The 23,753-nt window shown below is 37.3% G+C and overlaps 4 protein-coding genes across 12 annotated transcripts; 2 read left to right on the top strand and 2 right to left on the bottom strand.

The window, feature by feature from the left end:
* Window positions 1–669: 669 nt before the first annotated feature.
* Window positions 670–4,335, bottom strand: LOC124180252 (lysosome membrane protein 2-like). Its single transcript, XM_046565540.1, has 4 exons — window positions 3,309–4,335; window positions 2,937–3,211; window positions 2,487–2,745; window positions 670–1,334 (listed from the first exon to the last, which is right to left on the bottom strand). The coding sequence occupies exons 1-4, from the start codon at window positions 3,987–3,989 to the stop codon at window positions 1,008–1,010; spliced, it is 1,542 nt and encodes a 513-aa protein (XP_046421496.1). The 5' UTR covers window positions 3,990–4,335; the 3' UTR covers window positions 670–1,007.
* Window positions 4,336–10,372: 6,037 nt separating this feature from the next.
* Window positions 10,373–14,657, top strand: LOC124180249. 4 transcript variants are annotated; one of them, XM_046565529.1, is made up of 5 exons: window positions 10,373–10,632; window positions 10,763–10,860; window positions 11,223–13,548; window positions 13,721–13,922; window positions 14,020–14,657. In XM_046565529.1, the coding sequence occupies exons 2-5, from the start codon at window positions 10,841–10,843 to the stop codon at window positions 14,295–14,297; spliced, it is 2,826 nt and encodes a 941-aa protein (XP_046421485.1). In that variant the 5' UTR covers window positions 10,373–10,632; window positions 10,763–10,840; the 3' UTR covers window positions 14,298–14,657. The 4 variants fall into 4 exon arrangements, with proteins under 4 accessions (XP_046421485.1, XP_046421487.1, XP_046421486.1 ...); XM_046565531.1 differs by lacking the exon at window positions 10,763–10,860 and having other exon boundaries at window positions 10,379–10,632; XM_046565530.1 differs by lacking the exon at window positions 10,373–10,632 and having other exon boundaries at window positions 10,797–10,949.
* Window positions 14,658–16,023: 1,366 nt separating this feature from the next.
* On the top strand, window positions 16,024–17,816 carry LOC124180256. 2 transcript variants are annotated; one of them, XM_046565546.1, is made up of 5 exons: window positions 16,024–16,318; window positions 16,425–16,620; window positions 16,767–16,804; window positions 17,016–17,092; window positions 17,227–17,816. In XM_046565546.1, the coding sequence occupies exons 1-5, from the start codon at window positions 16,264–16,266 to the stop codon at window positions 17,269–17,271; spliced, it is 411 nt and encodes a 136-aa protein (XP_046421502.1). In that variant the 5' UTR covers window positions 16,024–16,263; the 3' UTR covers window positions 17,272–17,816. The 2 variants fall into 2 exon arrangements, with proteins under 2 accessions (XP_046421502.1, XP_046421501.1); XM_046565545.1 differs by having other exon boundaries at window positions 16,046–16,318; window positions 17,252–17,816.
* Window positions 17,500–23,590, bottom strand: LOC124180250 (condensin-2 complex subunit H2-like). Of its 5 annotated transcripts, none has more exons than XM_046565535.1 (10): window positions 23,179–23,590; window positions 22,318–22,429; window positions 21,331–21,488; window positions 20,898–21,161; window positions 20,651–20,706; window positions 20,139–20,412; window positions 19,806–19,959; window positions 19,587–19,722; window positions 18,916–19,475; window positions 17,500–18,564 (listed from the first exon to the last, which is right to left on the bottom strand). In XM_046565535.1, exons 2-10 carry the CDS (start codon window positions 22,375–22,377, stop codon window positions 18,388–18,390), a joined length of 1,839 nt encoding a protein of 612 aa, XP_046421491.1. In that variant the 5' UTR covers window positions 22,378–22,429; window positions 23,179–23,590; the 3' UTR covers window positions 17,500–18,387. The 5 variants fall into 5 exon arrangements, with proteins under 5 accessions (XP_046421491.1, XP_046421490.1, XP_046421494.1 ...); XM_046565534.1 differs by having other exon boundaries at window positions 22,318–22,391; XM_046565538.1 differs by having other exon boundaries at window positions 22,318–22,391; window positions 23,218–23,590.
* Between the last annotated feature and the right edge of the window lie 163 nt (window positions 23,591–23,753).

Genomic DNA, 23,753 nt, shown 5'->3' with positions numbered 1-23,753 from the left:
ATAAACGTGGAATAACCGTCCTCGTGATTTTCAGATTTGAAACTCTGTGCCGCCAGTTATGAGAACGAGTAGTTACTTGTTAACCGTTCGATAATTATAGCTGATACTTTTCATTGTCGTGCAGGATTTGAAGGCGAGTGATTAGCTTCAAACGTGATATCTCTAATTTTAAATCTAGTGTATAATATATAGGTAGATTCCAAAAGTAAGACATAACCGTATGTAGAGAAATTAATACTTTTTGTTGAAAAAAAAATCTAAGGAACACACGAAGTAATGATTAAATACGAATCAACTTGGAGTCTGCATTGTTAAAAACGAACGAAAAAAAAACCAACTACCTAAACAATTTCCTTTCTGCGCCAGAATAAAAATTAAACAATCCAGACTACAGTAAATGTATACGCGTTACCGCACGTGAATAAATAACAGTCCTTGTTAGCGATAATAACGAACATGTTCTACTTTTATATTTGAAATACTGAGCTGAGCTAAACGAAACTCTAGCTGCTTCTTTGCTACAGATTTTCGCTCAGGTATAGGAGCTGTTCGTGTAGTTAAAAATTCACTTTTCGGTGTGATAAAATTAGCTGTCCACACTCAATCTCAATTCAACGCTTATCTTATCAGCCGAAATCTATCGTTCCCCGAATCTTATTTTCCTTTTTCCAAATGTATTCGCAAAAGTCCAATTTCATCCTGGAAAATCGACCGCTTCGAAAAGTTCTTGAGCGGTGAAACGAATCCGACGTAAAGAAAACCATCCGCCTCAAGGGTCGATCTCGAACGATGTTACGGTCGTCCGCCACTTGAGTCACTTTCCCTCGACGTATAGATTAACTGGTCAGTTTAGGCGCAGAATGACCGTTAAGATCGCGTTAAGGTTACGAGGATTACGGGTAGTTGTAATTTTCAGTGCCAAGCTAAAAACATTTCGCCGTATCGCTCTTCTTGTTGGGCTATCATTTTCGCCACTAATGCTTCCGGCTCGAAACTCGTTTAGAACATTACGTAAGTCTTTGTAACGTAGCACTGCGCCTAAGTTGAATAGACAAACTGTACTTCTTCGTAACGAACGCCAATGCGCACATCGATAGAAACGTGCACACCAAGCTGCCCCATTTGAATGTAGTCTCGACAGTGCTCGCGGTGAAGTAGGCTTGTTTTAGCAGGCTCAAAACCACTTCCGGTATCGAGTCGATCCCTATCTCGAACCAGAACATCGGTAGGATCATTCCATCCTTCAGTAAATCCAGCACGGGAACCGTGGGGACTACGGTCACCTGGAGATTAACTTGCATTCGCGACCATCCGCCAATCGGTGTTCCGAGACGCTGCGAAGAGGAGAAGAAAATCGTCGTGTCAGAATATGGATTTATTTTCGTATTTTGACAAAAAGCGAGACCTAACTTCGTGGACGAGAGGAATTTTTGCGAGGCATGTACGAAGTCACGCGGTTAAAAAAGCCCGAGGTACTAATCGGCTGACCGATCGTGCATTTCGTTTTTCCCCTTTTTGGTATAATCGTGATGTCTTTCTCGACGTTGTAATAATATTTCTATCAAACGTCCGTCTCGTACGCGTGCTGATGAAATAAGAGGCAAAAAAAGCCCTCGCGTGACTTCGGTAATTGACATATTGCGTTCGGAAATTGAAATGCCATGATCTGGGTCTTGTTGCGAATTATGATTTTTCTTGCAAAACAAGTTATTCCATCGCCAATACGGCTTCCGGTCGATATCGCCGAGTCATGACAGTCCTCCGTAACTACACGACCGTAATAATACCAGATCCGGTAGAGGTCAATGATTAGCCAATTTGAAGCGCATCTCGATCATGCCATACGCGTGCTAATTATCGCGTGGTTGTTGTTTCGAGAGCAAATCTTGCATAAGTATTTAACTTCGTTTTTTAATTTTAGCGGAAAACACGAGGCTGTCGGAATTGCAATTTTGCCGACTAGACGCGCATCGCTCAAGGGTCCTATAAATATTTCTCAACCTCACATGAAATCGGCTTATCGATTATATTGCGCGTCACTCGCGACGATGTGATCGATAATTATTCGCGGTACACCAAAGTCATTCAGTGTGCGTTGCGTTTAGCGGCAGAATTTCGCGATGGACAAGAAAAAGCTGTCAATCTCTGTTCCCTTGAGCCGCTAGTCAGAGACGCGATGGAATCCGAACATTCCGGACCATTTGTACGCGTCCATGAATTTCCATTGGACATAGACTAAACCATGATATGAATCATTGAGACCAGCCATCAGATCTTGGGTTGTGTCACGGTTCGTTCACGGTCATTCAAATTATTGCCTCGTTGCGACAGCACTCGTACGATTCACGGATCAGCGAATAAAGATTAGATACAAGCTTTACAAACATCGAAACTTTGTTTGCCTTAATCTCAGATTTCAAAAATCTACCTTCATCAAAATAATCGGTAATGAATGCAAGCGCTGATGCAGCAATTATTCCACTCACCGGATGTACGTCGAGATAAGTTTCGTGCAGCTCGGCGTTAGGTTTCAGACCATCGACATTCTTCAATAGGATTTTTTCTCCACGATAAAAATGGGGAAACGATATTAACAATGGCGCGCCGAATTGGCAGGCTGATACGTTGAGAACTCCCGCCGGCGGGCATGACTGGATCGTCCCTTTCGAACCCTGGACAGTCTTCTCGCAGAAACAGGAGTTCTTTGTGCTGGATGCCGTGAAGACGTCTTTGGCCGGCTTGTACCTGCGTCGAATCGGGTCAAAATATTCGAATAAATAAAACCAAGTATATGCATACTCCCACGCTTATCGTACGTGTCACGATAAATGTGGTAATGCCTTACTCCACGAATGCGGCTATGTCTGTGTGTTTGGGACTCACTATCGGTTATCGGTTACAGCATGGGACCAAAGCACCTAATCGGTGGTTCTTACCTCAGAGACGGTATCCCAAAGGAGGTATTGGTGCTGTGGTACGTGAGTGAGACTTTCCTGCATATATCTCGGGTGTAAATTTCCAACGGGGCATTACGGTCCCGAATGATATTCGGGGGAAACATGCTGCCGTCTGTACCTTGAATCTTATCGCACTCCTCGCCACCCCAGACTTTCAGACTCTTCAGGCCGTTCAATTCCTCATATAAACCGAGTTTGTCGATGTCGCCGTTTCCGGTGTGGACGGTGATGCGATCCTTGGAGAGTCCGGACCTCTGCAAGATACAATAATTGTATAATCGAGTGAGCGGTTGAATAATCGTCGTGTTAAGCGAGGTTGCAACGCACCGCCGGAATCCAGTCTATACTTACTTTCATCAACATCCCGATCTTGTCGACCACCTCGGTGTCCATTGGAATATTCTGCGCTGTTTCGAGCAAGTTGTCGGTGTATCCCCAAAGGTATTCTTTCACGGTGAGCAGCTTGAAGGGCTCGACTTCCAGTATACTTAGAAACGCCGTGGCAGCAAATTGCGTTACGTAGTTCATGTCTTTCACTTTTTGAACGGCCATAATAAGCAGCAGATTCGGAACTCTGACTATTTCACTATCGGGTCGCCCCCCGATCCATTCGTGGGTTACATTCTCCTGATAAGTCACGGTGCCATTTTCGTTGAACCGGACGTTTACTCTGGTTATTATTTCCCTGTAAATGTACGGTCCGACCTCCTCGACGAGAAGCTTAGACGCGTTTCCGGCCTTGCACGCTTCCACGTTCGTGTAATTGAATATTCTCACCTTCAGCACCGGGTGTACCGGCGGCCGTTCCCACCACTCGAAAGTCTGCGTGCCATTTTTAAGTTCCAATTGCGAAATTATCGCGTTCTCGAACGCGCTGGTGCCCCAAAAAACAACCGCCAGACCAAGGCTTATTATTGTTGTTCCAGCGAAAAATAATATAAACCAGATTTTTGAAATCATGTGACTTTTCTCCTTTATTATATTTCTATTCACTTCGAACCCCGCGGGCTTGATTTTGAACTGTTCCTTCATATCGATTCCACTTGATTTAATCTACTTGCCGCGAGCGAATTGAGACTTTTGAGAAAAATATTTTCGTTCTATATTATTAATGAATTTTATTCGAATCTACGACAGTCGCTCGACCAACTTGTATTCCAGTTTTCTCAGTGTGCCTGTTTAATGTTTTACCCTGAATGACTGTTTACTATAATCATTCTCTTATAATGTCACTTTTTACCTCAGTTGGGCACAGATCGACTCCTCTGAATCGACTGCGTATCCAGCGGCGTGCGCTCTTGTACAAATCTCTGTGTCTTCGTACAAAAATCTCCCCTTTTTCCGTGAGGCGATAACCTCCTCGTCAGGATGACCCTTGGGTGAAAACCGCGACGACCTACGCAGACATGAGAGACGATTGCGCTACCAATGAAAATTCACACCACGTTTTTATCTGTAGTTCGCTTTTATTTACTTTTTTTTTTTTTCTTTTATTTTTACCCCCTAAACAATTCTCAGCCATAACTATTCCAACATCCAGGAAATGCATTCACGTCAGAAAACTGACGCCACTAGGCTAAGGATGTTTACAACTGTTGAAAAAAAAAAACAATTTCTTTATCGTATAGCTTTTTCAAAGTCTCTCTCTTGTCTCCGTAGAAACTCCGTGACTGCAAGAATTAGCAGTAGAAATTTCAATGAATAAATCATCTTTACAGTATTTTTATTCAAGACTAAAATCATTAATTGCAGGTGGGGAGGTTTTTAGTTTCCTCTACTGATATTTTTTCGTTGCTATAAAAATTAACGTTCGTCAAAAATTTGACAGTTTCATTTTCAGCAGGGAAACTGATTCGGATTAGCATCAATAGACACAGGCACGAATTCTGGATCCGACATACATTTGGTCAGAAAACGCGGTGATAATTGTCGCTGGCTTTTTCGCATTATCACATACAAAACCTGATGCGATCTAGAAGACCTTTCTGACTGCGTGGCGCTAGATGGTTGGCATAAGCGCCAACGGCGCACTGATACGAATGCATTGTGTGTAATGTACAACTCACACATACTTGCGGGGAATTCCGATATTACGTTTTACCCTCGTTAGACGCGAGAGCGGGGATCTCGAATGCGGTATCGCAGCCAGACGAGAAAACTTTTGTCTCGTGATAACAACGACGTTTTCTTAAACTGCATGTAGTCAATCGTTTGTACAATGGATCGATAAAAAGACTCTGTTGTTACTTAATGAGCTGCACCAGCCACTCACTACACTCACTCAAGGCCGGTTATCTCGCCTAGTCGAGGATTATAATTTTGCAATGCACGCAATCCCGGGTAATTTCATTCATTGACAATTCCAATACTGCATTCATATGTAGAAAGTGCATTATCATGACATTTTTCATATCTTGTTTCGATCGATTATAATTGTACTCAATTATATATGTATATATATATATGTGTGTAATGTGTATATACATCGATGCACTACACCTTAGACACAATTACAGTTGCCAACATCATTATCTCGAGCCAATGAATCAGCTCGGTAAACAAACTTTCTAGGTAAACGAGGAACGCGGCGTAAGTGAAAGTGCCACCATTTGATAATAAATATAATATGAGATAGTGAGGAGTTTCCAGAATTTTTTTCAACTAATAGAAGAGATAAGTTGTCCGCAAGTTTTTATTGCATACATCGTAAACTTACAAACTTGGTATATGTATGAATGGAATATTCCGGTAAATTGTTGTACGTACATACTTACAAGCTATATTATAGCCCGACTGGATCATATAAAGTCTGCCCCCCTCCTTCAATAAAAGCAGCAGAAAAAAATTTATTGACGTTACGTAAAATTCCTCTCCCGTGTAATCTTTTTGATCATGTATGTCGCTTCTGAAATAACGTAAAATACTGATAGGAGAACGACATCTGAAATCGCAAACATAAAAAATGCTTTGTGGATACGTAGAGAGATTTTTTTTTTTAACATACAAGAGTATATTTTCACATTTTCTCGACCGAATTCTTATACCTGACGCTATTTAACGCTGCAGGGATTCGAGCCGTAAGACGACGGAATTGAAAGGTTAGAGAAATTGTCAGAAATTATAATTACACAGTTAAAATTAGTGGATGTCTGGCGATAATAAGAAAAAAAAAAAAAAATTAAAACTGGTTCAGCATAATATTACTGTAAGTCATGGCCAACCAGATGAGAATGAAATAGCTATAAAAAATTTTGCCAATCCCGGGTGAACATTCTCATCTACCAAGTATTCGGGAACGAGCTCAATTCTGACTGCGAACTGAATTACACAAGAGATATATGTTTTGAACGATGCAATGCCCCTTTCTCACACGAAAATACCTAATCTTTTTGACGATCCCCGCTCCGATTCGTATCGCCGCAACCCTTGGCTCAGCCTAAGACTGTAAACTGATAATGCATTGAGCATGTCGTTATCTGCTGGCGCGATACCGCGATGCTGGACTTGTAACGCATATGTTGCGCAAGAAACACGACGCGTCGTATCGCCTGATTTTCCGTCCCTCGACTTTATTCATCTCTAGACGCCCGCGGTCAGTTTTGGGTCATTTGATTTATTCGGTAGTTATTATATGAACTCCATTTACAGCATTAATGATAGCTCCAAGTGTAGAAGCCGTGAACGTGATGCGAGCACGTGCCTTTCTCGTTCTGATGCGTTATCACGCCGTTTCTGTTGCGTCTTTTATTGTAGCGATGCGTGTACACGAATTATTTTTACAATTATAAATGCGTGGCCTTAACTTATGTCGGGGAGTCTCGAAGTGCACAATTAAAAAAGCAATTTACGGTTAAAAAAACGCGGGAGCTAGACGCTATAAGTAGAACGGCGCGATGCACGACTTACGGTTTTAATTTTTGCTAATTGGTACACATTTTTTTTATGATCACGCTCATAGGCTTATCACTGGAAAAATGTTTTTATTTTTATTAACTCATACCATACATAGGTATACATCGAGTGTATCGAATTGCCATGTACACATGGACAAGTCGACGAAAAGTATTTTGCATCCATATTCTTCGCCTAATTAGAGTAAGCTATACTTTACGATTATGTTTAATGCAAAACTAGAGGAGATTGAATGTATATGCTATACACCGATCAAATTTAATTTTTGCTCATTATAGAATATTTTCGATTTTTCTTTCACGTCAAAATATACAACAGCGGAAATTGCTCGAATACCATTCTGCTCGTGACTGGGTCTGGCAGCTCGGCATCCGCCGAATCTTGTCAGGCCGAGCAATTTTGCTGTGCCAATTTTTCGGTAAGTAACGCAGGACTTCGTTTCGCAAGTAAGAATCACTCTATTACGTCATTTCTCGAAGAAAAGATACTCATAATTTTCAAATGTTTTTTAATCTTATTATTTATTAGTGTATTAAATATACTATAATTTAATCTGAAAACCTTATTTACTACAGGTAATTCCTCTAGACTTGAATATAATACAATCTAAGTATGAAATCGGCTTACTTCGTTGGAGTCTATCCGATCAGGTTTCACTGCATGCTAAGAATTGCGTAATTATCATACATTATGGACTTAATTTAATTCCATCCTATATCAACAGGATAATAAATTAATTTGTTAATTGAACAATTCAGTTATAATTCAGATACATTTGCAATACTTGAATTTCAAATGTGTTTCAGTTACAGTAATTGTTAAATCAAGTCAATAATTCAAGCAAGATAAATTTAATTGGGATATAATTAATTAATTGATTAAGAGGATTCGAGGTGATTCCATTATATCAATCGGAGAACGATTAAATAATCGTGGTATTTGGGTGATTCCGTAGCTCACTGAACGTCTTGTATAATATATATGGATATTAATCTTACTTAACATTAAGAATTCTATAAAAACTCATTTATTGCCGTAAGACTCATAAATACTTTTTTATGCAGGAAAAAATCATCTTCCAACAACAAGTCAATCAAGACTGGCTGACGTCGAATCGCCTGATTATTGTTTATGAATTGTCTCGCGAACTGCGATGGTTACACTCCTTGTTATTGGCCACCAGTACGAACTGCGGCCAAGTGTCTCTGTACGTGGCACTACAGGTTGCCGATTAATTCTATCTCTATTTCTCGCTCTGATTTTCAATGCTAGCAAACAATAACGGCATGCGGCCTGCACGCTACAAGCATTGGGAAATTTCCCTGCTATAAAAAGACCAACTAGTCAAATTACAAATGTAGCAATTTTTTGAAACAATGATTTAGTTTACGATAATTCTATCTATGCATGTCTTTATACGAATAAAATTATTTTGGGGCGATTATTTGAACTGTTGACTTTGTTGAACATTAGACGATAAATATTGATGATTAACAATAAAAGTATGTCAAAGGATAAGTTGAACGGGAACTAAAAATCCGTTACACCGATAAAGAATTTTTGGAGTCTTTCCAGTCTTATCCCACATGAGAAGAAAAGAAAAACCATTACCTCGAAACCACATGAGGTTTGTTTGGAAAATTTATTATAGTCTCCATGCTCTATAAACTTGTACTGTTTTTCTTTTTATTACTGCTATTAGCAGAACTAGTCTGAAAATTCATCTCGACCGACAAGATGACGGGTGTCAATTGGATTTAGTGCTATTTAATGTTCCTTACAATAAACATAACACGGCACAATAGAGGACATCAATTCGTCTTGTAGAATTTTCAATCCAACCAAAGAATATTTACATATTGTATAAATTATACTGTACATATGTAACGCAGATGTATTTCTTTCTAAAATTGAAGCTACACGTAAGAAAAAAGAATAAAAGATACAACTGATATGTATATATATATATATATATATATATATATATATATATATATTATCATTATCTTATTGCCAAATAACTGAAACGAATCAATGACCCCGAGAAATTTGTTGAGTGTACATGCCGTGATTATCACAGCCTAGGCAAACGTCACACAATAAAGAAAAAAGTAAATCCTAAGATGAAACACTCCATCGCTGTTGAGTATCTCGAATTGATTTAGGCGAATTTCAAAATTGTACTGGCGAAAAAAAATGTGCTGTCTATAGGGCGTTTTCATCCCGATAGCACAGTACGTTTCTCACTAACAAAATACTTCTTATCTATGCCTTAATTATCCATACATGAATCGATTTCTCGCAAAACGGTTCACGTAATGTAGTAAGTGAATAGTGCGTGAAATCGCAATAAAAAAATTAACAAGCGTAAACTGATACATTAAACAATGCAATTACGGTACTGTCAGCAGTTTATAGTATAACTCTGAGAGGTGTGTTTTTTATCATCAAAATATAAGGTGTAATGCAACACAAAAATGATTTTCTTTTTCAATACATTGCCCACTTATTGTCAGTAAATTTAGAACTTTTTCACAGCGCGCGGTTATTGATCATTTTGAAATTTGGAAGCTGGAAATTTTTTTTTATGTTTAATAATATGAAAATGCATTTGAGAATCCTTACAATATGTCGTATAGCGTTGACTGCAGAAACGCGTATAATTACATAAGTCGCGTATTCACGAAGCGATATTCTATAAATAACACCGGACAGCTTCGGTTTGGACAATTTGCAACCAGAGTTTGCCGAAATAGATATGTCCAGTGACTCCAGTGAGTAAGAAGTCAGAAACGATTAGCCGTATACGTATAAATTCCCGTAACTGAAGGTTAATTCCTCTTGTCTTACAATTAGCCCAATCCTGAAGCGCCGTCCTGAGATCGTAATTTCCTATTGGCCTCGCCGCTGAACCAGGGTCATTGACTACATCTGCGAAATACAATACTCAAACAATACTCAACAAACCATTCTACCTATTATAGTTTCAACTTACGCTGTTCGCCTAAGCCGTCGAGCTTAAACCACTGCTTACATACATAACGCACACATGGGGGCTTTACCCAGCCACGCATGCGAGCATTGGGAAGCTACCTCCACGTGTACAAGCTCGATGGCCTAAAACGAATAGACTAAATGTTAGAATATGAAATTCACAAATTTACAATCATTTCGTAATTAGCTACACACTGCTAAACGCCTCAAATGCAATGAACGTCAAATGTAATTTTTATATTTTACAGACATGCGCAGAATTGTCGAAACGGGCATGCGGATCTGTGGGAAGCGTACTCTAGCGCTCATACTACGAACTTCCTACTACATTGCTACGCCGTGGAATGCCGGGACGCTGCTTGTCGTGTTCATGAAAACTCCGCTTAGCTGACTGGAAACTTCCGGAACTGTATAGTAGTCATAAACTCTTAAATGAAGATTTATTGAGAAATGAGAATAAAGCACATAGAATAAAGTCCTACCACATTTTTAGGGATCGTAAATTTTTTATGACTCTTTCTTGAAGCATAGATGTTCGAGGAAAAGTTTTGCAATGCAGTTTCATCGCCTACATTCATGACTGAACTGGACAAAAATCTCATCGACTTTAGTCTAGAGGGGGTGTGGACTACAATTTTCGAGTGGATCGTGCATAGTCTATGCACGATGACACCTGGCAAAATACCTGGAATGGAAGGTCATTTCCGAGTGTTTCCCCGCACGCAGTTTGGTTTTACTAGCATGAGCTTGATACCATAATTGTGTTAAAGTAAGTGTTACCCAGTTAAGGAAAAATTGCGATGTAATATTGTGCCCTGTGACCACGTGACTTGGTAGTCTTGTATAAAAAAATGGTTTTTTTTTTTTTAATGTCCAATGTTTATGCGTAATAATTGTAGTTGCGCGTGCCAACCATTTGCTAATGTAGCGCTCGCACGCTGTTGAAACTTCAGGGATCTCCCGTCTTCTATAGTGCTATGTTTCCATCTGCAAAACGGTGATTCCTGCAAATATTGGTTCTGTTTTTTCAAGTGCTTACGCTTGATCAACGGATAGCCAGTTACATGTGGTTCGATTTTTGAAGGCGTATGTTATAAACCTATATAATCTTACACTGATCAAACGCACGTATTTATCCATTAATATTCTTATTTCGTGTTCAAAAAATCACTGAGCAACTAGACACAAATCATAGGTTAATTTTCAATTACGTTTTGTATTAAAAAGGCTTGACTGGCACAAAACGTATGTTTTCTTTCCGATAAAATGAAAAGTGTCGAATATCAACAGTATTTAGAATTAGGTATCTAACCTACATTATCAATAACGCTAATCTGTTTTATGTTATCAATACAATAGATCACGAATGGATAATACATGTCCTTCACCACCGAAACGGCCTCGGACGCATGAAAACCTGACAGTTCAGTTGGGAAAAAAAAACATTTCTATTCAGATCCATGGACCATTGTCAACTGACATAGAACAGTCAAATTCAACCCGAGTAGAACGTATACCTGGGGCAAAATGTTCCTTGTCTATGTTGCCATATGCAAATAACATGAAATTTGTGCCAAATAAGGAGATGAGTCTCACTACTAAGCTTCAAAAACTTAAGCTCAAATCTCCGGATGGGCGGGATCTCGGAGAAATAGAAGTGAAGCTTTTTCCCCAAAAATGTGATGGGATTAAGGGAAAAACCATAATGCTGAAGAAGCACAGCATGTTTGGTAAGCTAGAAAATAGTTCCACAGCTGTTTCCATCCTTAAACCTATGGACAGAATCAAAGTTGAAAGCAATGGACGGGTTTCACCTCAAATGGCATCCACGCACGGCCATGTACAGCAACCATCTAAGCGTTTTTCGATAGCAAACGTCTCTTCGATAAAATTCAAAGAAGCAACCAACCAATCACAGTGTTTGGCGAATCCAAATCCTGAACAGAAATCAATGATATTGAGACACCCAGATAATCACAAGCGTCCACCTATAGCATCAAGTTCACAAGTTTTTTTGATACACGTTGACAAACAAAATGGCCTAAACAACATCAAAAACATGCATAAAGATGTTAGAAACCTGAGTCAGCCTCCTCCCAAGCAAAAAATTGTCATGGTACGAGCAGAAAATTATCCTTATTCAAATGACACCAAGAAAAAGACTTCATCGAGTACTGTAATTGAGCTACGGAATTCTGCATCACACAAGGATCAATATCGTACCGAATCTATGTCCATTATGCCAAGTACAGAAAACTCAAACATTTCTTTGAGCATCTCAGGACTCGGTGAATGTAAAACAAATGGGTCTAATCAAAGTAACATGGTTATCAAAAAGATTGTTGAACGTGTTGACAAACCAACAGCTGCTGTAAGGTCATTAGCTGATTCTAAGCCTCTTACAGTAACTCGGAAGAGTAGTAATCCACCATCAAACCTATTACAGACAAATTTCCAAACTAAATTAAAACCTTTGATCCCTGTTAAAACATATAGTAGAACATTGGAAAGTAATAAAAAAAACAGCAATAAGGTCAATGAAAGAGAATCTGTGACAAACAGCATAGAAGCAACGAAAACCTCTGTGGAAAGTAATACTCTTGCTAATACACCGAATCTTGAGAATACTCAATATGTCACAAGTCCAACAAATAACGTAACGCTTACAGATGGTAGCAAAGAGGGTATTGAGAATTCAGTAGTTATCACACAGCATACGGACTTTCTTCAAGTAAAAGCTAGACCCTCATGTACAGATAAAGTTAATACAGGGTTTGTTGATAAAGATAAGGGAAATAATGGTAAAAACTTAGGTAAAAATATGATGGTTATTTTACCTAAAGACGTAGATATGTCATCTATAAATGAAAGGAATGACGCAGAAACAAGCAGAACCAGTATCGAGACAAGCAGTATGGAAATTGATAGGAACACAAATGCTACTAGGAATGCAGTAACGATCGAGGAAACTGCTTTGAATCAAAGTTTCGATGTTGAATCCCCCAATCAGAGCGTAGTACTAAATGGTATCAGTTCAATGTCTGCTACTACATCACCTAAGCGACAAGATTTAGATATTATTGAGAAAGCACTCAGTACATTGCCTGATCAAGTTTTACGTGAGAAAGCTCTCAAAGCTCTTGCAGATTGTGGAATTGGTTTAAAGCGAGATGTACCTGTTCCACCTACAGTCTCTGTTAGCGATTCAGAAACCCAAACAACAGTTTTTAGTCTTTTAGAGCCAAAAACGTTCTTAGAGTATAATGAAAACCTCCCTACCTTAAAAAGGCTGGAGGTAAATCAAATCAGTGACACAATTTTGCAACTACAACATGAAAACAGATTGCTTTCCGGTTGTACACAGCAATGGACGAACAATGCATGTGTCAATACACAAACAAACGTTCTACCAGAAGATATCCTTGATTTCTGTGATGATTTTCTGGAGGAACCAACATCAAGTGTGCACCAAATTCAGAAAGTACTTTCAAAGCCTGATATAAAAATTTCAAAAATTGTTGAACAGTTGCAAAAAGATTTTCAAGCGGCGACAACATTTGACAACCAGGGAATGATGGGGATTCATCGAGCAGTTCTGAGTGAAAATATCACGGAAGTACGAAGACAGCTGATTGTTCTTAAAGCTGTGAAACAAAGCGTTGATGTGCTTACTGAGTGCGGAAAGGTGAGTTATAACTCCAGTCTTGCTAAATTAAGATCGCATGCATTTCTAACTATGTTACGAATTATATTATGTTAATGCAAAAATGGTCGAGTCAGAGTCATAACTAAGGGTTATACCTAATTGTTTTGCTCACTCATCTGATCAATTTTTTTTTGCTATTCATCTTTCACAGACGAGTTTGGAACTCGCAGTTGAACATGATATAGAACCAGTCATAGTCGAGATCCTCCTGAAAGCTGGAGCGAAGCCTGCATTTTCCATGAAACTTCACGAATCAGCACTTATTATGGCATGCAAAATGTCCTCGACAGTTCTACCTCAGCTGATTAGTCATGTGGATTCTCCAAGCTTACTCGACAATATGGACTCTGAAGGTAATTTCTTTCTATCCAGTAGTTTTTGTGCTGACTTTTTATCTCCATAATTGTAAAAACTCTAGTTTCAAGTTTTTTATTATTCAATTATATTCAGGTTTTGCGCCTTTGCACTACTGTGCTCAGTTGGGGAATGTAAATGCAGTCAAACAACTAATTTCCGCTGGAGCGAATATCAACTTACGAGATGCTAAATCTGGTCGTACAGCAATATTTCATGCTCTTGACCACCAATATATTCCACTAGCATGGTATTTGATAGAGAACAGAGCTTCAACGACTATCACAAATTTTGCTGGGCAATCACCAGCAGGTTTGGTAGATGAACACAAGCATAATACTTTGGCAGAAAAGCTTAATCAAGAAATCAGCTAGAAGTGCTCAATCTTTCAAAGCGACAAATCATCACTCTCAAAAGACTGTATCATTGTACCGATAGATCTCAAATTGTTAATAGAAACATCTTATTGCTTGCAGAGTGATTGCCACGATTAAAGATCGTGTAATACGTAATTACGATTAGATTAGTAATCTGCTTGTAGACTACTACATAATTACGCCCTAAATTATTGAATAACACTAGATAAACGCTGTACATATAAATTTTTTTTTTTTTATTTAATGTATTTTGGTCATCTCGTTACCTCAGAGTAACGGGATCTAATTGTAGAGAATATCCTATGGTTGGGAACCATATCATTTTGAGGTTACAATTTTTTTGATTATTTGGTAGCTCGTCTAAGTATTAAGTATTATTATAGCTCGTAAGAGTGAACCTTTTATTTCTGCACATTCGAAATGGATCTATGAATCAACAATAGGTAGAGTAAAAAATTTAACGGCCGTTATTCGTGTCACATTAGTTTTAATTCTTATGACTACAAATCGTGAAAGTTTGTAATTCAAAGCATTGACTTTCTGCTACGTGAAAAACTAACAATTGTTACAATTTATAGTAGGATAAACTAATGACAAACATCAAAACAGTGTCAATGTACATACGTCTGATTTGGCAAACAGTCTTACTGGTAATATTATTATTCAATTATTTGTCAGTTGAGCAACGATTAAAATTCGTCTTGATTTGTTTGCTTAGTCGGCAGTAAGATTGTTTATTAAACAAGAGTATGATAAAATAACGTATGAAATTTAGTTTAAATCTCTGCTCGTACATTGTCCGAGATAAACTAATCTCTAACGATTTTCAGTGTTTATTTCACATTTATGTATGCGGTGGATAGGAAATTAATTCGTAAGTATAAGTAGAGATGTTTTTTTTTCGTTTTACATACAGTGAAAAAAATATTCGTCCCCATTAGATTCCAGTCTGAAATTCCGATGTACAGTTTTACAATGTTATCTAATCAGGGCCAATATTCACTTATACACTTATGTTGCAAGCTATAATGTACCTGAGTTAGATTTCATACAACAAACCAAAATACCGTGATCTAATGAATATACTTTTTTGCTATTTTGTTTCTTGATGCGTACATGAATTATTTGTACAAGGTATGAAGTTTTGGACTACTTGACTTTCATGTTAGTAATTTTATTCTTACAAAATTTGTCAATGAAAGATGTATCTCAATTCTATACACCAGAATTATGAAAGCAATGGCAATGCTTGACTCAAATAGACACTTTATAGATAAATGAAACTCCCTGGTTGAACTTTGCGGATAAGTACACTAGATTTTACTAATCAATCGAAAAAATATACGAATTGACGTTTAATTTAAATCGGTATAGTAAACCTTGCTTCTGCAATTAGACGGTAGAAATGTAACATGTTGATTCGCATCCACATATTTATTAAGCGCTGTTTTAGTGTATAATTATTTTTATTATGCCGTAGACAAGCACGAGACTTATTTGTACGTCCATTCAAAATTTCGTTGGAAAAGAATTTAAATTGAAGTTTCCTCTCAAGTTTATAATACTTTAGGATGGAATTCTGTACAAATAAATCTATATTATTTACACCAATATTGAGATATCGGATTGATGTTTCGTTTTCCTAATATAGGTATAAAACAAGTGTAATCAAACTTTAAAAATGAAGGAAAAAAAAACAGTACAATCTAACATGCGAATCTGTTCGTACATTTGGAAATCGTATTCCTGATATAGGTTCGCCTTAATCCAGGCAACCTATTATACATACGAAAATGTATTTGATCATCTGGTTGGGCGCTTGCGCAAAACTGCACACGACCAACGTCTGAAAACAAATTACAAAGCGTCGGAGCCTCGCAGGTTGTAGCGTGATTAACCGTGCTTACTTCTGAGTGATCGAAATAAAGCAACTGATTAAAGTTGGAAAACATTTGAAAAAAATATGGGAATTAGTAAAATTAGAGTTTGCGTTCAAATTCGCAGATACGATCTACTCGGTAGGTTAGCTTGGAATGAATTATCGTACACAAATTGCATTTGACAACGTGTGACTACGTAATGCGTGCATATTATTATCTACCATGATTTGTTGTTATGTTTTAGAAGGAGAAAATGACAAACTACAAACTATTTTGCAGCAAGTTACTTTAGAGCCAGAACTAACATTCGACGATCTCAGGCTTGCCCTGTTCTGTTTGGTTGGCATTGAAGATGATGGCAGTAGAGTATTGAAAATCAGAAGACATGACAATAATCTAATACCAGTTTCCACTTTGCTTAATGGTTCCTCAAAGGATAAGTATGTATCCAACTTGGCTTCGACAGAATACTTCTTACTACTGTTGAAAAGCATTGCTTTCCATTGCTATCCACAGAATGTTGTATTAATAATTGCCTTGTCAATTTAGATAATACTAATATAGATTTTGTTTCTTCTACATTCAGGCCATTCATTGTGGACGTTGTTCGCATTCATCAATACTGTAAGTTTTAACTGGATTTTACAATCATATGCATAATGATTTTTCTTTCAATTCACATTCTACGAAGAACTTTTATTTATGTTATGTTAGCAGGTTTTCACGACAATTTCAAATAATGGTGCAAGAGTTGAAGTTTGTTTAAGAATATGAATGAAAATTGAAAAACAACAGTTAACGAAATAGCTTTATTCATCAGTTTCAATGTCCACAGGCCTACCTAAAGAACGAAGTATTCCACCTGGGTATGTAGAAGCTCTGTCATTGAAGCTGAACAATCTTGAGAAAAGAGTACGTAGATCTGTTGTGTTCACTTAAATTTTTAGAATCAGTTGAAAAAAATGAAATTTATTGTGCTAAAAATACTTTTATAGACTGCTTATACAATTACTATCTACTTTTGTGAATTTTTCATTGCAAGATAGTCGCTGATACATTCACTTCCCACAGATGATTTTGGTCGAAAATGAATTACCAGAGTTAGAGGCTCTGCGAATCGCTGCGATAGAGGATGCAGCATCTCAATTAGGCAGTTGCGTTAACTTTTTGGACCGCAGACTAGATGAGCTAGCTCCCCCTCATTGGAAAGCACAGATTGGATCAAGCATTTAATTGATAAAAATATATCAGAACGCATCCAAAGCTGAAAACATTCCAAAACTGACTTGCTATAAAGAAGTTTATTCTTGCAACTGGAATTTTAAACGCACTTTCTGTTAATTTTAGCGCAAAGAAATCAAAGCATGTGCGTTCGAATAACAGGTCTTCGCTAAATACTACGAATTAATTGAAGAATGTCAAATATTTATTTTGTGATTTCGGATAATTAGTCATTGAGAGGAAGGAGAGAATGTTTAGTAGCCTGACTATAATGCTGTCATAGAATTATGTGTGGATAGAAATAACACAATGCTTTTGAGTACAGGAGGGATTGTATTTTGGGGATAACTGTATATCAACAATTTACATAATTTGTAAATTCAATTACTAAATAGATACTATGTAACAAAAATAATTCTTGCATTTTATTTATTCACTAAATTGTTTAGTGTTAAAACAGTATTTTTCGTCTTATTATGCACAGTTGAAAAATATAAAATTAAAGGCCCCATATTTGAATTTTTAACAAGCGATAAAGTTTTTAAATAATATATTATGCTATTATTACACATATAATTTTACTAAAAAATAGTATTCGTATTTTGCATCTAGTACTTATAAGCCAGTGTCAATGGTAAATACTTTTAAACTTGTCTAGGAAGTCAATAGAAGGCAAACATTCTCACCTCAGAAATAAATGTGTTTCAAATCTGTAATTAATCAATTTTCGAAACTAGTTTCAATTAGATTTATAATAATTTTATTGAAAAAATAGTTATACAGTCTAATGATAAAATATACTACCTCAATATTCAACATAGATGTTTAAAAAAAGTTGACCGCTTAAACTCGCCTTTGAAATCTCTGAGAGATCATGCCATGTCGAATGCAAAGGGTCAAGCTTGGTATTTACAAAACCTATCCTCGACGTTTTGAGTAAGTAAAATGACATACTCTGTGTACTTTGGGCAACTTAATCCCTAATTCTATGACGTACTTATCCTTAGCATAGTACACTCATTAGTAATCTCGGATATTGGTAACCTATCAATATTTTCGTTCGGGTCAAAAGTTTGAGGATGTCTTTCTTGCTCCAATAGTTTCAGTTCTATACCACAACCAGAATCCGCAGTTGCATTTATTGCAATATCGTAACTATTGGCCTGTTGTAAGAAAAAATAATAATAATAATTTTGAATAAGAAGCTATATATTGCATTATGATGATGCTCAACATATCTCAATTGGACACATCTCGGATATAGACCATAAAATTTTCGGTTCCTAAAGCCCGGGAAAACAACAAATTGAGTCGTTGTGAAATTTTACACAAGCAAACTGACCTCCATTAAGTTGTGTTTAATAAAGTATTTTGTAAATTAAGTACTCATTATTTGATGGCCAATCAGGATATGTTTATACGGGGTTGTCTCTGGAGTATCAGCAAATAAGATCTTCGATCAATACTAAATTGTACCCAAAAATTATTAGAAAAAGTTGTTAAACGATACGTACCAGTTGTAAGGAAGCTAAAAAGTATCTAGCAACTTCAGGCGTAGATTGATTTTGAATTAAATTACCGAAAGGTAATTTTTTGTTGCTTGCAGTCTCGAGAGCCTCGATTATTCGCGAACTGTATTCGTGCATGTGAAATGCTGGCCTTCGTTCTGCTGCAATCAGTTTTGGTCTCAACGATCTGTGCCATTCAGCTACTCTTTGTTCCAGATCAGACTGCTCCCTGGTCTCTTCACCAATCTGTTTGATTCGCTGCTCAACAAGTTCCCTATAATTGTGTCCATGATTAGCTGACTCTGGAGTAGGTGGAGGTGTGGTGAACGATTCTGGTACACTGGACAGATCTGACTCAGGCTCAATCATCATCGAAGAATTCGTAATGGAATCATCAGCTGTGTAAGTAAATCTTTCTGTTAATGGGTCTCGCTTGCCAAAATTTCGCTGAAAGCCCAAAAGTTCCCTAGTCAGGCTGCTGGTCACCGCCTCGTAATTATCTGTTTCACAACCCCGCATGTTTTTGAGGTATTGGTCGAACGATTTTTGGAACTCTTCAAACTCCTCTATAATTTAAAATGAACAGAGATTACTGGAGTAAAATGGAAATTCTTTGGCTTGTGGTATAATATGAAGTGTGTCACATCCGTTGCTATTTTTCTTTATTCTATTCATACCTTTCTTCATAGGTGCGAATAGTTGTCTTGTAGGAGAATCAACTTTCAGCTTCTTGTGTACTAGCTCATACCTATCCAGCAAGAATTTTGTCAGATGTTCACGTTTCTTATTTTCTGATAAATTTTTCCGCTTTCGCTGTACGAGAAGAAAAGAAAAGAATTTCAGTGCTTCTCTATGACAATGTTGATAGTTAAATAAAATATTGTATATAATTTTACCGATTTTGACTTGAGTAAAGATATGTGGCATGGCAGTTTAAATTGAGTCCTACGCTTAGGAAGTGGATCAGGAATACCATTCTCAAATGGTATTGGCTCTAGAATTTGTTGATTTGTATTATCCTTAGCCTGTGTGGATTCTGGCGTTTTGGTACTTTGAAAAAACAGATGAAATCTAGATTTTTTTACTCCGTAAAATCTAATCGTGGTTGTTGGAAATGTAATTGATCTCCATCCGTCAATTAAATAATTCATTGATTACAAGCCGAAACAGCAGCCAAGTAATGTACAGCAGTTCTGTAATTGTTTTTAACAAAAAACCTTGGTATGTACCTTGTTAATTCTGGCTCAACAGTATCTTGAGTATCATCTGAGGTGTAGCCAGCATCAGCATCATTAGGAATGTTATAACTTTCGTCAATATTTTTGGTAGCACAAGAGTCAGTGACAGTACGTTCTATTTCTTCTGAATTTCTACATTCAGTACTTTCAACTATTTCCATGTTATCCAACATCGAACTGTATGCAGAATCAAGCTGTATGTTGGAAGTATCATTGGCTGGGGTCTGGTAGTTAGGACTAGCTGTGAGAGACGGCTGACCAAAATCTAAATAACCATGGAAGTAATCAAATAAATTTTACACTTGTCTCTTTATTTATTTGTACCAACAAACTCTTGTAATGACCATTTGGCAATGTGAAAGTAATGACAATGACAAGTTGATTATGATTTAATATTGTGAAAGTACTAAACTCAGTTGGAAGTTTAATATGGATTTCCGAAATCTTGATCAGACGGTAAAAGATATTTAGGGGAAGGAGGATATTATAGCCAAGTTACTTACCGTCTGGCGTGAGTTCATCAACTAGCATGCAGTTTTTAGTCAATTGTTGGTTACACCTGCATGGATAAAGAAAAATTCTTATCAATAATTTGGTAATCAAAAAGTATTGAAATGATTACACATATTTCAAATCAGTTTTTCTTTGTAAATTCAGATTACAATACTTGAGAATTGATGAAGTATGAATATAAGACTAGGAATGTTCATTGTATACATAACATGACTTAACAATTATTCAAACACCTACCGGAAGTCATATTTATTTCCTATAACTTCACCTTGAGTGCTAAGTATTTCAATGGGCGATGATAACTGAGCTAAATTGCTTTCAAGTTGGGTGAATCGGCGGGTGAGCAGCTTCAAAGGCTTTTGTGCACCTTCTTTCAAGTTATTGGATTTCCCAATATGATTTGATAATTCCAATGATTCAAAATCATTGAAATCGATCACATTACTGGATTTTTGATACTTTTTTTTCTTTGCCGTTATTTCGTCACCATTTGTCCCATTGCTAAAAATTGCAATGATGTATCTTTAAACAAATTGTATCGATAGCTTGATAACTGTGCAACTGATAATTATTTGAATTTTAAATCCAGTCAATTTAACATTCGACCTCATTTCACATTTATATCGACTTGGTCTTCTGTGGAAATCAAGATGACTCAAGACGTACTTACTTGTGTATGACGAGAGATTGATTAAGTGCATCTGTCTCATTCTGTAGGTATTCAACTCGACGTGCATATACATTAGCAGAGTTTTGTATAACTAGAGCAGCCTCTCCAAAGTTCACACTCTGTGTTGCCTTAAGTAAAAGGAAATACTTTTCCAGGCTCTGAAATACAAAAACATGTCCTAATTTTTGTAGAATTGGAATAGTAAAGTGTACTCATATATCACCAAATAATAAACTTTTTTCAGTATTTGAAAGTTCTGTTTCTCATATGTACATTCTCAGAAAGCTCATATATTTACATTATGTATACCTTTTACTCTGAAATTCAAGCTTCTATTGAAATTTTTCAACTTCCATCACTTTCTTTCGGTTCATACAAACATGGTAATTTTTTAAAGACATGAAATCGAAGGCTATTAATAAATGTTGAAACGATTACAGTTTCTTTGATACTATGAAGATCCTGTGGTCAAAAGACATACATGATACATACGAATTATCATTCGTACGATGATTATTGCTTGCACCTCCCAAAAATGTTATCACACACAGTTTAACTTGACGGTTCATCTCTAATCAACATATTGCGCAATATTTGACATTACGTAATTGCGTACGAAAGCGCAATTAGGACACGATCCATGTACCAAAAAAGTGTTGAACGACAAAATATGTGCGTGTAAAAAGAATAATTCTATTTAATTCATGTGTTATATTTCGGTAAATGACAAACGAACAAGTTTCCATTTCAACTGAATTAATTGACATGGCAGTATTTGAATATACTTGGTAAATTATTCAAGTTTTTCAATACTAACGATATTTCTGCATATCTTAATATTTCGATTAGATAAATATGTAGATTCTTGAAGTCCACTCTGTATATTAAAGAAAAAAGAACAACTTGAGACTCGACATATCCAAGGTCATAATATTTTTAACCTGATCTTACGTATAGCAAGTATAAAAATCCGGGTCTAATTTTTACCTGCGCAAAGTTAGAATCCCACTCAGCAAGCAGCTTTGCCGGCTTCAGAAGGGTTTCCATACTTGAACACAGTCCTGATTTTGAACAAGAAGGCTTCTTCTATGATAATGGTCTTATAACAGATAAGAAGTAAGTCAAACAAGTGTCGGCAATGCTGCCAGCGTATCGAACTCAATGGTATTACCTTCCGCAATTTGCTTAAAGAATGTACAAACAACGCCGGTTTAAAGAGTAATACTCTCCGCATGCCGTGCCCAACTGAACTTGTAGCACAAAAAAATTATGCGACGTCAGAGAGTTGGGAACACACACGCATTAATTTCTTTAATAATTTTACACGACGCGCAAATGCCATTGAACTATTCTACAGTGTATACCAGTTCAAAGTGTGAATTATCATAAGAATTCATAATGTATTCATGAAGTAATGCAAATACCGAACACCTGTGTAACCAAAATTTCATTGGCTTCTTTTCCTTATTACGGATAATATGCTGGTCGTATATTAAACGGAAACGCGTAATTAATAAGTAAGATACGTTGCGAAAACCACTCTCGTTTCGACGCATCCTTGATCCTCGAAGGCACCGAGTTGCGTGCCGCAAAAACCATGTAAACACACCGGCATGTGATCGGTGTACGTACAAGAAAATTCGAATAAGTGGTTGGATGCGCTGGTGTTTCAAAAGACGACATGACAAACACGAGCCCGCGCGAGCCTGCTTAGGGTTATTTCAACGTTGTTTTCTCTGATTCGACCACACGGATTGGCGCGACAACCCGTCGGAACTGATGGATAAAGCATTCGCCCAGCCAAGTCTAAATTTTTTCTTGAATAATCACTATTAAAATGTGGTTTACCTTTAAAAATAGACGAATCGACGCGGAATCAAAACGCACCTCGCCATTTTGCTCTCTCGGCTAGTTGGCTCCCGTGTTGTGGGCGGGCTGTCCACAGTTTTCAGTTCGAGCGGGAGCCACGATCATCCACGATGTGCTTGGAGCTGTTGCTCGTATCCAGCGGCACTGCACTCCGCGTCGCTCGACGAGTGCCCGCCGATAAACGTCAACATATTTCTCGCTTAGAGTATAGCATGTGCGCCAGCGGTGTACCACGCGAATAAATATTACTACGATTTCGCCACCGTCGAGCCAAAGGATGAAAATAACGTTCTGTACAATTGTTCTCCCACTCCGGAACTAAATCCTCACGCGTTATTATTCAATTTTATTACCCATCCGCTTCGTGCATACGAAACCTGGTTACAGTCGCTGGTTACACCTCGGAATTTAGATTAGATTAGGTTAGGTTAGGTGAGGTTAGGTGTGGTGAGGTGAGGTTGGGCTCCTGACCCGTGAATCAGGGATCGAAGCATAGCTTCTTGTTGAATTATGATTTTTCAAGTACAAATGTCTCCTTAGTTGGAGAAAAAAAT

This window comes from Neodiprion fabricii, chromosome 4 (genome assembly GCF_021155785.1).
Source record: "Neodiprion fabricii isolate iyNeoFabr1 chromosome 4, iyNeoFabr1.1, whole genome shotgun sequence".
NCBI classification, from domain to species: Eukaryota; Metazoa; Arthropoda; class Insecta; order Hymenoptera; family Diprionidae; genus Neodiprion; species Neodiprion fabricii.
The sequence above is the reverse complement of the archived record's forward strand: the minus strand, read 5'-3'. Positions and strand labels throughout refer to the sequence as shown.

Coding starts and splice junctions, on each gene's coding strand:
- LOC124180252 (XM_046565540.1), bottom strand. CDS start 3,989: ATGAAGGAACAGTTCAAAATCAAGCCCGCGGGGTTCGAAGTGAATAGA. Junction 3,212..3,308: donor AGATCGGGATGTTGATGAAA/GTAAGTATAGAC, acceptor TGTATCTTGCAG/AGGTCCGGACTCTCCAAGGA. Junction 1,335..2,486: donor CTTATCTCGACGTACATCCG/GTGAGTGGAATA, acceptor TCCTCTTCGCAG/CGTCTCGGAACACCGATTGG.
- LOC124180249 (XM_046565529.1), top strand. CDS start 10,841: ATGTTTCCATCTGCAAAACG. Junction 10,861..11,222: donor ATGTTTCCATCTGCAAAACG/GTGATTCCTGCA, acceptor TCAATACAATAG/ATCACGAATGGATAATACAT. Junction 13,923..14,019: donor CGACAATATGGACTCTGAAG/GTAATTTCTTTC, acceptor AATTATATTCAG/GTTTTGCGCCTTTGCACTAC.
- LOC124180256 (XM_046565545.1), top strand. CDS start 16,264: ATGGGAATTAGTAAAATTAGAGTTTGCGTTCAAATTCGCAGATACGAT. Junction 16,621..16,766: donor AATGGTTCCTCAAAGGATAA/GTATGTATCCAA, acceptor TTCTACATTCAG/GCCATTCATTGTGGACGTTG. Junction 16,805..17,015: donor TGTTCGCATTCATCAATACT/GTAAGTTTTAAC, acceptor CAATGTCCACAG/GCCTACCTAAAGAACGAAGT.
- LOC124180250 (XM_046565535.1), bottom strand. CDS start 22,377: ATGGAAACCCTTCTGAAGCCGGCAAAGCTGCTTGCTGAGTGGGATTCT. Junction 21,162..21,330: donor CAATCTCTCGTCATACACAA/GTAAGTACGTCT, acceptor TGCAATTTTTAG/CAATGGGACAAATGGTGACG. Junction 19,960..20,138: donor GTTGAGCCAGAATTAACAAG/GTACATACCAAG, acceptor GTTTTTTCAAAG/TACCAAAACGCCAGAATCCA.